General features: G+C 36.6%; 1 protein-coding gene across 7 annotated transcripts in view; it reads right to left on the reverse strand.

Moving 5' to 3' along the window:
- Window positions 1-6,408: 6,408 nt before the first annotated feature.
- ZMAT3 (zinc finger matrin-type 3) overlaps window positions 6,409-14,759 on the reverse strand; it is a 46,567-nt gene continuing 38,216 nt past the window's right edge. For 3 of the 7 annotated variants that reach the window (XM_078350192.1, XM_002758094.7, XM_054245359.2), the window contains exon 6: window positions 6,409-13,789. In XM_078350192.1, the coding sequence (XP_078206318.1) occupies window positions 13,581-13,789 (209 nt within the window). In that variant the 3' untranslated portion in view covers window positions 6,409-13,580. Of the gene's footprint in view, window positions 13,793-14,759 lie in introns of all 7 variants that reach the window. The other 4 variants (XM_078350191.1, XM_008981238.5, XM_054245357.2 and 1 more) reach the window with 2 other exon arrangements.

Raw genomic sequence — 14,759 nt, forward strand, 5'->3', positions numbered from 1 at the left:
GGGTATGCTCAGAAACTGTTTGTGGGAATGTAATTCACTAAAACCACTTTGGAAAACAGTTTTGAGATTCCTCAAAAAACTAAAAATTGAGCTACCATGCAATCCAGCAATCCCATTCCTGGGTGTATACCCAAAAGAAAGGAAATCAGTATATCAAGGAGATATCTGTACTCACATATTTCTTGTAGCACTGTTCACCATAGCCAAAATTTGGAAGCAATCTAAGAATCTTTGTGCATTCTTAATGAATGCATAAAGAAAATGTGATACTTATACATACTGGAGTACTCTCCAGACATAAAAAAGAATGAGATTCTATTATTTGCAGCAACATGGATGGAACTGGAGGTCAATATGTTAAGTGAAATAAGCCAGGCACAGAAAGATAAACATCACATGTTCTCATATAATACAAAGGATAAATGTTTGAGGGGATGGGTACCCAATTTTCCACGTTGTGATTATTACACATTACATGCCTGTACCAAAATATCTCATGTACCCCATGAATATACACACTTATGTACCCACAAAAATTAAAAAAAAAAAAATCTCTTCAACCCAGGAAAATCTGCTAGATTGCCACTGCCTGCATGTTTCAACTGAAGATGTTTCTAACCCAAATCTGGGCATCTTCACAGCTGACTGCCCTCCAGACTCTAAAGAAACTAATTTATAGGCTGTTCCAAATGTTACCTTTATTTTTCCTCTGTTTTCATAGAAATGTCTCTTCTCAAAGATTTTTGACAGAGCTTTGAAAGCCCATCTGCAAGGCCACCTGTTGCAGTGGGCAACAACAGTTTAACTGATCTAGTATCACAGCTAAGAGGCTGACTCAAGAAGACACGACATGACATACTTATATTTGTTCTTTTCTGCTTATCCCAATTTGTTTTCCTCCCTCTTATCTCAAAACTTCTAAACCAAATCTCTCCATGGCTACCAATCCTACTTTAATAAGTGAAACTTTTTTCTACTTTTTTTGAGACAGGGTCTCTCTGTGTGTCACCCAGGATAGAGTGGCACAACCTCAGCTCACTGCAACCTGCCCCTCCCAGGCTCAAGCGATCCTCCCACCTCAGCCTGCTGAATAGCTGGGACTACAGGCACGTGCCACCATGCCTAGTTAATTTTCTTTTTCTTCTCCGTAGAGATGGGCTTTCACCACATTTTCCAGGCTGATCTGAAACTCCTGGGCTTAAGTGATCCTCCTGCCTCAGCCTTCTACAGTGTTGGGATTACAGGCGTGAGCCACTGCGTCCTGACGTTAATAAGTGAAACTTTCTAAAAATAAAGTTTCAAGTGGGGGACTAAAAAAAAACCAAAAATGTTTCACTTCAAAATATACTTCTTTGACATATTTTGAGATGACTATTCAGAGGGTCTGCAAACACAAGAATCACCCTACAAAGCTGTCTTTTGTGGGGATTTTTATCTGTACAGAAAATAAAATGAAGTAAACAGCAAATGCAAACAGGCTTTTTCTGAAGCCCCACCTTGTCCAGAACAAGGAAAGATTAACTGAGAGCCTGACACCTTTAAGGGTTTTATAGAAACATCTACCACAGGCTCCCATCTCTTCTTTTTTCTTTTTTTTTATTTATTTATTTTGAGACAGTCTTGCTCTGTCACCCAGGTGGAATGTAGTGGCGTGATCTCGGCTCACTACAACTTCCACCTCTCGGGGCCCGCGATTCTCCTGCCTCAACCCCCAAATAGCTGGGACTACAGGTGTCCACTACCACACAGAGCTTTTTTTTTTTTTTTTTTTTTTTTTTTTGAGACGGAGTTTCACTGTTGTTACCCAGAACGAAGTGCATTGCACGATCTCGGCTCACCGCAACCTCCGCCTTCTGGGTTCAAGCAATTCTCCTGCCTCAGCCTCCCAAGTAGCTGGGACTACAGGAGCGCGCCACCAGCTAATTTTTGTATTTTTAGTAGAGATGGGGTTTCACCTTGTTGACCAGGATGGTCTCGATCTCTTGACCTCGTGATCCACCCGCCTCGGCCTCCCAAAGTGCTGGGATTACAGGCTTGAGCCACCACGCCTGGCCTAATTTTTCTACTTTTAGTAGAGACAAGGTTTCACCATGTTGGCCAGGGTGGTCTCAAACTCCTGACCTCAGGTAATCCACCCGCCTCGGTCTCCCAAAGTGATGGGATTACAGGTGTGGGCCACTGCGCAGCCTCCCATCTCTCCTTTCTGAGGGCTGCTACCTGTGAGATCATCTGCACAAGACCACATTTGCAGCACACCTGCCTCTTCTCTCCCTCCATAACTTCTTGTGCCACCATAACCTGTCTTGACAAGCTTCAAGCCCCTGTTCTTTCTGCAACCTCAAGATAGTATTAAAGAGTTGTGAATGGAAAATAAAATTTGGGGACCCCATATTCACCATACCTAAGGGGAGAAGTCAAGTTTGAGAACTGAGTCACACAAAACGCGTCCCATTTTGTTCCTAAACAGCCACAAAGATGAAGGACTACATACTTACCTCCCTCACAATTTTCTCACAAGGAAATTCTGGGGGTGCCCCAAGGTCCTCACCCTAAAACAGTTCTCTTGAATTTCACCCTGACAATGTAAACTAACAGTTTATGTTCAGAGGAATGAGAAAAAGGATGAAACGAGAAGTCATCCCTCTGCTCACCAGAGACAAATGCAGACTTGACAGCTTCTTCCACTCTGTTTACTCACCTCAGGAAAAATGCAGATTCACTGAGCACCAGACCAATGCCTCCACCCTCTCTTCTCACAGGTAAAACGTGGATCCACTGAACGCTGATGAAATCTTCAAAAGAATGCAGCTCTTCACCAGGCTTAACTTGTTCAGCAAAAAAAAAAGAATGCAACCCCTTCCTGCCCACCGTTCTCCCCTTTAAATATGGAAGCACTCAAAATCCTCTTTGGAAAAAGTGTGGGCCACAGATTCTATTGTGGCTTTTCCTGGGTGTATCATCAACCTTGGCAAAATAACTCTAAATTGATTGAGACCTGTCAGCTGTCTGGACATTTGCATTTTTCACATTTTGTATGACTCCCATGCGCAACTGCACAATAATAAATCTGTATGCCTTTTTTTTCCTGTTAATCACCAGTTTGTTTTACCGATTGAAATTATCAAAGCTTCAGCAAAAAAATTAAACTTTTATATACTTTGCATATATAAAATAATTTATAATTCTCCAAGTATACCTATGATCACAGCAGCATGATTCACAACAGCTAAAAGGTGGACGTGACCTAAGTATCCATCAGTGGATGAATAAACGAAGCGTCACCTATCCTTGCAATGGGACAGTATTCAGCCTTAAAAGGAAGGAAAGCTGATAAATGCTTGAGGAGATAAGACACCACAATTACCCTGATTTGATCATTACACATTGTAGGCTTGTGTCTAAATATCACATGTACCCCATAAATAGGTACAATACTATGTATCCATAATTAAAAATACTTTTTAAAAATGAAGGAAATTCTGATACATACTACAACATGCATGAACCTTGAGGACATTATGCTAAGTGAAATAAGCCAGACATGAAAGGACAATTGTCATATGATTCCACTTATATGCAGTACCTCAAATAGTCAAAATCATAGAGACAGGTTGCTGGGGACTGGGGAGGAGAGTATGTAGCATTATTGTTTAACGGGCAAAATTTCAGTTTGGGAGGAAGAAATTTCTGGAGATGGATAATGATTATGATTGTACAACAAAGTGATGCCACTGAACTGCACACTAAAAAATAGTTAAAATGGTAACTTGTATATATTTTACAATTTTTAAGGTTTTTTAAAATTATTATTACATAAATGCCCATCAATAGATGATCAATAAAAGAAATTTTAGAAATCACACAAGGAAACACCACAGAATGGAAAACAATGAACTAGACCCACATGTGCTGGTGTGGAACGCTTGCCAAGGCCACACGCACTCCAAGCTGATGAGCAGTAGGGATGGATGCCTCCATTCACACTACAGAGACTCTATCTGGAAAAGACTCAAGAAACTGGAAGCTGCAATCAATGGCCGCTGGGCAGGGGGACATGGGAGCACGGAGTTCAGGGGTGAGTTCAGGACTTCCCTACTCCAAAAAAAAAAAAAATCAATTCTTTTTGAAAGCATCAGTCTTCCGAATTATCCATAGTACCGAGAAAGAGGAATACAAAATAACTAGATCCACCCCTAATACCCCAATTCTGGGGAACTGAATTTCAAGAGGTCAAGTGGCATTCCAACTAACATACTGGTGACAGAACTGAGACCAGTTATCCGGTATGTACTTTTTCTGAATGTCAGAAATATTTGATAAAAATACTTTTTTTAAAAAAAAGTCTCGTTCCTCATTGCTAGCTTATTAAAGCAGAAAATATTGTTTTCCCCAAAAATAAACTATGTTTAAAGAAACTAATATTTTATAGTTTAATTTTTACATCAGCAAGATTTCCATGTTTGGTAACATTTGCCTCTGTACAAAACTGTGTTTTTAAATTTTCAAGTCTTCTTTGATTATTCTAGTAGTCCTTTACTTCCTGGTTGGGGCTTTCACTGACCATTTTAATTTCCACGTTTGCTGTTGTTCACATAACCAAATACATAGAGAACAGATCTTTTTTAATGGACTTTTTAAATAATCACAAAAAATGAGACCTTCACACATGCATATGCATATGTATCTGTACATACATATATGTGTCCTGATTCCCAATTCAACACTTTTCCCACTCTGTCATACTTTAGCAGCTTAAGCTGTAAAAACATAGTACTCGGAAGCCCTTAAAGACATCACTTCTTTGTTTTATTTGCAGATAAATACTCACATCCTCCACATGGTGGTTTTCAGCCAAGCACCTTGCTTTACAGTTCACCAACCACAAACTGCTAACTGTAAGATCTACAGGGTCCACAAGGTGGCACTAGATACCTCTGTTCAAAATCCATAACCTAGTAAGGATTTCCGGAAAACAGGGTTAGAGAGGAGCCTCTGGCATCAGCAAAGATGAAACATTGAAGCTAATATAAAAGACATCTTGTTTCTGTCTAGAAGGACAAGTGCCAGCCAACACATCTGAAGCTCTAATTACATACTTAAAGATTCATCTGAAATGCCAGCATAAGATGGCCTACAGTGGAGTATTATTTCTTCCAGTGGCAAATTTGTATCTGTTCTTTTGGACACACTTCATTACTAGTATTTGATCATCTTAAACATATTTCCATAAACTCCCTCCCAGTATACATTCCCCCCAAATATATGTACACATATATACCCACAGACTTGAACATACAAACAATGAAATCTATTTTTAGGGGATTTTTTTTGGTAAGAACTCATAATCACATCCCTTTAAAAGAACATTCACATCACACAAGTTAACTGCCTTCTTTTTGTAATTCTTTTTCCTGTCCCCCCGCCTTTTTGTAATTCTTAGTTTTCAAGTTATGAAGATCCCACAATTAAGAATAAAACTTGGTGGTTTAAGCCTCAACTCAGATAACAAAAATCTTTAAACTCATCACAAAAAGATCTATTTCTGATCTTTATAATCTTATATCAATTTGTCAGACTGGGAAAGTTCATCACCAGCCTTTAAATACAAGCAATTATAAAGGATAGCACCTAGCATTTGATCTTTTATAGATTTTCAGCCAATGAATAAGCTTCAGAAATGCCTTTTAAAAAGGCTGAAAATCTGAAATTTGAGAATTTTTCGGTGCATATTATCATGGCTTTTTTAAAGCTACAAATCTCCTGGAGATGATTTAATAAAATGTGCAGATGCCTTGAGTACTTTACAACACACAAATTCGATGTGATCTATTCATTTCATTCAGAAACTTTTTTTTCTGTGCAGACCCAGGAATTTTTCCCACAACAGTAAGGTTATGTGTTTCGCATCCTAATTGAAGCATAACAGCATCTTACGGCCTATAATCTACTTTTTTAAATGAGCACTGAAATTCAAAAGTACACTGCATACAGAAAACCGGGCTGCTTAAAGGACCACATCTCAATTATATTGCATATACAAATTGATTATATTTAAAAGATTAATGGGTAGATGCTTTTTAATAATGTGTTTATTTCTAGCAGTGTTTATGGTACTATGGCCAACTTTCTCAAAATTCAAAGGGAAAATAAATATTAATATCTATCAATAAAATTGAGAACTCACTCCAGTCCCAGGCTAACTCCAGTGATGGGGAGAATGGGCACTGTGGGCAGCTAGGTTGATTCTACGGCCAGCCTAAAAGCTTTTGCATGATTTCCAGAAGGCCATGGCAGATTGTGTGCAGACTGATGATTAGGGGAACCAGTCATCAAGAATCAGCATCAAAATATCATCTCAGTGTTGACAATTTACCATCTTCCCTTGATCTTCAATTCATAATCAAACAATTTTCAGACAAGACTCAGAAACTGTTTTATTAAATTGGAACACAAAATGCCTGTTATAATGTCAAGCCTTTATCAGAAATCAGTACAGAAGTGAGGATACACAGCCAAAATGAGCCATCAACAAAAGCAGTATAAATTTTAAATAAGTTTCAGATTTCTATACTCAATATGCTAAAGAAAATAAAACTAAAAGAGCAATTTCAATTTCACAATTCACAGTTGATTGGTTGTAATCCCATGACACATTTGCCATTCTGTAGCCCCAGAACACAGATTTCCAAAGCACTGACTGGCACTCTGACCCAACAGCAGACACAGATCTTAAGCCCCTGTATGACATTTAGAGAAAATTTTAATAAACAACCCTAATTACATACAGTTTGGGCTGACATTTCTTAGCTATATCCTTTACCAAAGATAGTTCTAGTGAAATAGCAAAAGCAGTTTAAAGTTTGCCATGCCATTAAGTGAAGGGTTCTAAAGTCTCCCTTGGTTTACATTTTATTCTCTAACTTAAAACAATGACTGCATTAAAATGCAACCTTAATGGTGACAGCAAAATCAGTTTTGCTTCTTAATCTAGAGCATATATCCAAGGAGAGGCACCTTATCATCCCAGCAGATATATGGAATGCTTTAAAGCGGGATCTGACGTACTCCATTAAGGCATCTGAAAGCAGACACATCGTACCCAAACCAAATCATTATGGGCAGTCAGGGATACCACAGGTAAACACCAAGTCACACAGAGTTAGCGTGAAATTCTTACAAACGACACACGATTTACAAAACCCCAGAAAGGTACTCAGGTACCAAGAGGCCAAAACAATGACCAGCCACTCCAAAAGAGTTTTGTTTCTGTACATGCCATATTTGCAGTGTAGAAATAAATGCTTTCTATGCGCTTTGCCCTAGGATATCACTCCTTCTGACATGTGGAGTTACTTTTCCTTAAAAAAATATATCATGTAGAGAATACACAAACAATAATAAATGATATAGAACATTTATTATTTTCACTAGTGAGGGGGTCAATTCAGCACTTACAAAGACATATTAAGTGAATAATAAAGGTCACCAAAATGCAAGAAAATCTGATAAACGCTGCATTATTAGTATTCAACAGTGCAGCAAGATTTTTAGCGACGGCATTGGGCTTAATTTGGAACTATAGCCATGAGAATATCTTTAAGTTCAAAGAATCACAAAATGTCCAAAAATAAAATTTTAATTAGTAAAAATATGTATTTTTCCCTCCAAGGGCCCAAAGGAAGTGTTCAGTTACTTTGGAAGCCATGAATTTTATCAAACACACACAAGAATATGAATCTGGAACATTCCAATTCTCATTGAATTCTACCCACTGAATCTTCATGACCTGGAGCAAGTCACTTAAATTCTTTAGATTTTATCCACAAAAAGTGGGCATAAACATAAAGGTATATGTCAAAAAGAAATTCTAAACAAGACTATAGTAAAGCTAAAGTTGGTTACTAAGGCTTACAATTTCAACAACTCACTGTACAGTACAATAATTTTTAATTCTGCTACTTGTAGCTGGAGGAAGCATGGATAATTACAATTCTCAGGGAATTCAAATCAAATTCTTCAGAAAAATTAATAGTTTCAACTTACTAAGCTACTTAATCTGTTCTCCTAGAGTTGTTTAAATCAGCTAATTATAGGGCTTGACCCTTCTTCTCTCCCCTCCACCTTCTGGTAGAGCGGCAGAAAGTCTTGAGGGAGAAGTGACAAGAGGGAGAAAAGCAGCCACAGATTGAAATGAGGTATTTGCTGATTTCATGAACCCCAATCTGTAACTTATAGTTTTCTGAAGAAGCTGCATAGTTTGGCAAAAATACATCATCAGAAGTGGGAAAAAGAAAAATTATCTTGAAACTTTAAACTTTGTGACAAGCATTTTAAAATGACCAATTCTAAAATAAACTTGTGTTTGAAAGGAATTGTCCTCCCTCACCCTAGGCACACACAAGAGAAACTGGAAGACAAAAGTCCACAGGAAGGAATTAAAAAAAAAAAAGAGGGGAAAAAAACTATGTAAATTGGCTCAGGTTATCGACTTCATATATCGCTTTCAAAAAAGATATTTAAACAAATAGCAAACTTAACTAATGACACCCATGCTGAGAATTTAGGGCAGTGTGCTGCCTAAAATTTACTTTGGAATGTTTAAAAAGAAGAAACCTAATGGATCAATGGATGAAAAGAGGGATGGAGAAATGAACAGTTACATGGCAATACAAGTATAGCCAAATGTTGATGGCAGAATCCAGCAGTGGTTATACTGTAAAGTTTTTCAACTTTGATTTATGTCTGAAAATCTCTTGAGACAATGTTAAGGAACATGTTAGCATTTCTATAATAAAATTAGTCTAACAGTGTGTTTCAAAGATTCTAAGTACTCAGGCAATTTAGAATTTTAAATTCATTAAACTATGAAAAATTTTGCTTTTGATGTCCTAAAACCTGATTTGTGAAGATGCTTCCTTTAATATAGAAATGAACTAATACAATTAATTATTGTGCCAGTCTCTTCAAATACTTTAGTTGCAAATACATAATATTTCCCCTCTCTACAGGAAAGACACGTTTGAAAATGACCACTAGAATACAGTATTTTTCCAAACATCTGTGTCAAGCTCTTCCAGTCGAACACGCTGCCATTTACTACGTATAAATACAACACAAATCAAGGAGAAAAATGTTCTATGACTGCTGCCAGCTTGGAACAATTGAATTCATTTTCAGGATGTATGGTTCCTGATCAGTAATGACAATAGTTTTACTTGATATCAAATTGAGACTGCATTAAGAAAGTAAAAAAAAAAAAAAAAAGATGTAGAACAGAATTCACACAGACCATTGTTATTCCAAGTTCCCATTTATGAATGGTGATTAATAGCAATAATTCTGTTATCTCTTCTCTCTGTGAAATGCTAACACTTGCTAAAGGCACTCAGATTCTGGGCTTAATAGAGACAGGGTCACATGGGACCATAAACCAGTACATTTTTTGGTAGCTACCCAGAAAGGAAGTTTACAAATGTTCCTCCCATTCATAATGGGGAGAAAAAGTCACACAGCTATCAGAAGAAATGTTTTATGAGAAGCTATTTACACAGCTATTTGTCCATTCAGCTAGACTGACAGTAACAGCTCACAATGGTAGGGGTTCTCCCCTGCCTAGAAAGCAAAAACAATAACAGAACACTTTTTATTATATATGAAACTCCTGTACAATAATTTGGCTAGAAGAAAAAAATAGTTGGTAAGGTCGAATTTTTTTAAAACATCTGTTCAAAAAACCTGCATGAAATTTTTATCTGTCCTGACAAAACATGTCTCAATTTATTTCTAAAGCACTTCTATTGTCCTAGTATACACCTCACTAAGTTCTTCAGGCTCATTTTACACAAGTCACTGGACCTCACACTGCTGTTGCTTGTGTCCCAACTGATTTAGGAGTTAAAGAAGATGTAACCAGACATGTATCTCTCCCTTTCTCGCTGTTCAAACTTTAGGTAGGTAACTATAAGCAAGCATATAGTTCTGTAGAAGAGCTTTCTAAAATGAGGTGGAAGATCTCGTGCTTCTTGTTAGCTTTTAAAGCTAACAAGTCAGGGGGACGTACGGATGATGTCAAATAGCCATGATTCTCCTTTTAAACTCAGGACTTCAAAAATCCTAATGGTTTTCTAAGTTTACCAACTAATTAAAAGGGGAATAGTGAAGAAGAGTTGGAGGAGAAAATTTTTCAAAATAAATGGTATTTTTAAAAATTATTCACCTTGCAGAATGTAGTGCAGTAAGAGACAGGCAGACAAACAAACAACATGCAAATATTTACAAGCTGCAGGACATGATGTACAAAGTCACGACCAACAAAAGATTTTCAAAGTATCTTCAGGGGACATAGTAGGATTACAGGGCACACTCAGTCTGGTGACTGAACTTTTTTTTTTTTAACAAAACCGCTTCAAAGATATATGCAATCCAACCTTTTAACTGAAACACGAATTTTCCTTCTTTACAACTTCTTACCCTCGATACCTAAGAAGAATTCTAATTGTCATCTTTTAACATTGATTTTTTTATTGACAACTTACAAAAAGACATTATCTATAGAGAAAAGAGACTGATGGTAAGAGTTCTTACGGATGATTACTGAAATCCAAGGTTTTTTTTCTTTTTACTAATTTTTTTGTTGTTGTTTAGGCCTCTGTCCATCCTTGAAGACCACATAGAAAAAGACACTAACGTAATCCCTGGGGAGTACAAGGTGCAAATCCTAATGTCACAGAGCAGGACTGAACATCACAAAGTGACACAACAAAGATCACGTATCATGGACTCAGAAGAAACAGTCTGCTTAGACAGAAAAGACACTGTCTACGGAATACATGGACATGAGAAACTGCTCCATGCACAGATGCATCCATTCAGGCATTTCTTGCCTGATAAACTCTGTCACCCTTTGTTTTCACCTATGGAACAGAGAAGAATATTGCAAGGTAACAAGCCCAAAACACAACCTACTGTCATAGAGATTTGTGATTGTTTTTCAGATGTGCATGTAACTTTTACAAGTGATCATGGAAGTTACTCATCAACTTCCCAGAGTTTGAAAATTAAGGAGCAAACTGACTTATTGTAGGCAATACGGTACTAAAGTGTCATATAAAACAAACACATAGCTCTCTTTAGTGCAAAGAAATATAGCAAGTAAGAAATAACACTATAAATCTAACTTCTTTCTTTAAAAGAAAATGCGCTTATGCATTCATAACATCCATTAAGGGCACTGGGAAACTGGAAACCTGAATACACAAGGCCTGAACAGCATCAAGCCCTTAAGTCCACTGCTTGTTCTATGTATATAATGAAACGTTAAGTGGAGAGAGCAAGGGGAATCCTTCTTTTAAAACTATTTCCAAAGGAAAACAAAGTGGATGAATGCCATTTTTACAAAACATAAATTCATATTCATATCTTCTACCGTTATCTGAAATAAGGGTTGACATACCTCTCTATGGCATCATGTGTATGGGAGTGTGCATACGCATACATACCTACAGAGGGAAAAAAACTATATTTTTAGGTGATCATAGAACCAAGTGGCCAGCACTATAATATTAAAATTGACCAAAAAAAATATATTTAGCAGCAAAATGAGTAACCTATTGGCCAATAAGAAAAGCCCTAAATTGCTCAAAACTAAGCAACTCTACTTTACAGATTACTGCAAAAAAGTGGGGGTGGGGTGGTTATTATATTAAGAGTCACAGGTTAAGAAAGAATCCTAACGGAATAATACTTGATTCTTCTGTTTCTGGGAGAAAAAATGTTACAAAATAATTCTACTTTTCAAAGAACCACCACATCAACAGAAGATAGTAACTGTATAGTACAGAAGGGGTTAGTCACATAAAACTCATTTTTAAACATGCGTCTTGAGTTGTTTAAAAATTGTCCCAAAGTATTACAGAAAAAGAATGATCGTAATTTGCCTTCCCGCATCTATTTCCCTACAGGATTCTCAAGAAAAGATGGAAGTTTTATCTCTAATTAGTAATATAAGCAATCAAATGTGAATTGACCATTGTTCAAAGATACTGCTTAAAATATAAACTTCCAGATCAAGTGGCCTTTCAAAAGTAATATGGATGGCCACTAGTCTTATGCATGTAAAATACAGTAAATAGATAAGATGTAGTTAATAAATATTCACAGAACACTCCATTAATCTAGATATACATTACAACTCCTTATTTTAAAAGCAAAAAACAAAAACAATATTGATATAATTATCAGATGCCAAAGTGATCTATTGTACACTTTTCATTATCTTCAAGAAAGCCGAATTACAAAGAATAAAACCATAGTTCATGTATTTTTCTACTGGAAACAAACATAGTGACACTTTATTTGCTTTTTAAAAAGTTCCTCTCTGTGTATAAAACAGCAGGTAGTGACATTTTTCAGGACAGCCAACAGACTGGCAAGAGAGGAAAATGTAAGTAAAGTATAAGAATCGAATTATCAAAAAAGTCTGGCAAAACAAAATGTCAAGCAATCCAAATTGATGGTTAAAATCATGATATAAGTGCATCTTACTATCAATGAAGAAGTAACTCTAAATTGAAAAATCAAACATACCTTTGTTTCCTAAACTCTGCTGGAAAATAAATTTTTAAAAATCATATCCATCTTAAACTCAAGAAATATTCAAATATGAGGCTTGGAAAACCCACAGCACAGCTGGGGCATGAAAATGAGCTTGTTCGACAAGCTGATTTAACTAGGGGGAGCGGGTGGGGAAAAGAGGGGCAGGAAGAAGGCAGCAATTAAATGTGTGAAATCCACAACTGGAAATCAAGTTTAGCTGTTTGGAAGTACACAAGCTCATTGGGAGTATCTGAATTCAAGAAAACTTACATTTCAATAATAGGGAGAACTGATATAGAAAAAAACATGTCCTGGGAAAGACCCTAACAGTTTCTAACAATATATCCTATTGACAAGGCTTTGAGGTGGCGGTTCTGGTTACTCCCTGGGAAACTGAAATCTCTGCCATCCTACTTCCACTGTGATCTAAAAAGAAGTCAATGCAATGCTTTAACAGTACATAAAACTAAAACTGCAAAAGAAAATTGCAGGAAAAAAATGTCCCAGGAAAAACCTTAACAGTTTCTAACAATGTATCCTACTGACAATGCAATGAGGTGGTGGTTCTGGTTAAACCCTGGGAAACTGAAATCTCTGCTGACCTATTTTTACTTTGATCTAAAAAGAATTCAATACAATTCTTTAACAGCACATAAAACTAAAATTGCAAAAGAAAATTATAGTTTTAAACAGTCAAAGTTGACCAGAACTTGGGCAAGATAAAAAGTTATTTCTGCTGGGGGAGGTAGGTCACATGCTACGAGCAGCTCAACACAATGGATCCTGGGAAAGCGTTATGACCTAAGGAGCACGTTCTCCACACCTGCCTCCCCATCCCACCCCTGGGCCCCCAGGTTTTGACATCTCGTGGTACCACTGTGGGTTACATGTATTAACGTTAAGCAGAGGAATGCACTCATATCAAAAGGACCACAAAGCAGGGCAAGCTGACAAAAGGCAAACAACAGGCAGGATCATGAGAATCACTACACGTATCCCAGATTCTCCATCTCACTCCTGTACCGCTGTTCAGACACCTTGCTCTTATGCTGCTTGCTCTCTAAATGCTGCCGGAATTCAATCTCTTCGCCAGCCCCAACATTACACATTGAGCAGTAAAACTGGCCACTTGGAGTAACACACATGGCCAGATCACGTGGAATTCTCTGTCGAGAGCGGGGATTGAAGTAAGGACCTGCTAAAGCAAGAGATAGAAACAATATATTCAAAACATTTATTAAGTGAATGACAGCCTGACCAAATATCACTGTATTTGTAATTCTAAGCTCAAATTATAAAATTCACAGATTCTTAGTGAATGCATAGTTAATAAATGTTTAAAATTACAATTTTATATAGGTTCAATCTAAAAAGATAAAATGATTCCTCCAACTATTGTCAGAAAAATTGCTGTAGAGCCAAACCCAAATTCCAAGTGGCTGTGTCTCTAAAAAAAGTGAATACACTTTTAAAAATACTTTAATTTCCAAGCATTACGTCAGAAGTCTCATACTTCTGCTAACCCTTTAATCCAGAAATTCCACTTGTGAGAATTATCCTAAGAAGCTACTGAGAATTTTCACACAGAGATTTACTAGCAATATGTTTATCTCAGCAGTGATAATAAACCAAAAATTTAAGGGGAAGCAGACACTCAAAAATAGGATGAAAGAAAATATGGTAATGAATGCAATGGAAAACTATGTAGTTGCCAAATATAGTAATGTTACAGAAAACTCTCATGTTATTAAGTAAACTAAGAATATCTCAAACTAGAATCCCATTTCTATTTTAAAGAAGTAATATATATGAAGAGATTAGAATAAAATCTGCAAAAGTGTTGGTGACATTACAGACATTTTCCTCTTTTTACATTACTGACTTCATAAGCTGGACCCTTAATTCATTCACTTTCTGCTTTTCACGTCTACTGTAATAATATACATGTAATGCTTTTCTCAAAATACTGTTTCACTGCATCCTACAAGTGTTAATATATTTTCATTACTGTTTCATTCTAAGAATTTTTGATTTCCAGTATAATTTTTCTTTAAACCATGAGTTATTTAGAGGTGCTTTTAAACTCCCAAACAGAAATTTTGCTTTTCTATTTTTATTGACTTCTCATTTCATTGTACTCATCAGAGAACATAATCTATCCCAAA

This window comes from Callithrix jacchus, chromosome 15, assembly GCF_049354715.1.
Source record: "Callithrix jacchus isolate 240 chromosome 15, calJac240_pri, whole genome shotgun sequence".
NCBI classification, from domain to species: Eukaryota; Metazoa; Chordata; class Mammalia; order Primates; family Cebidae; genus Callithrix; species Callithrix jacchus.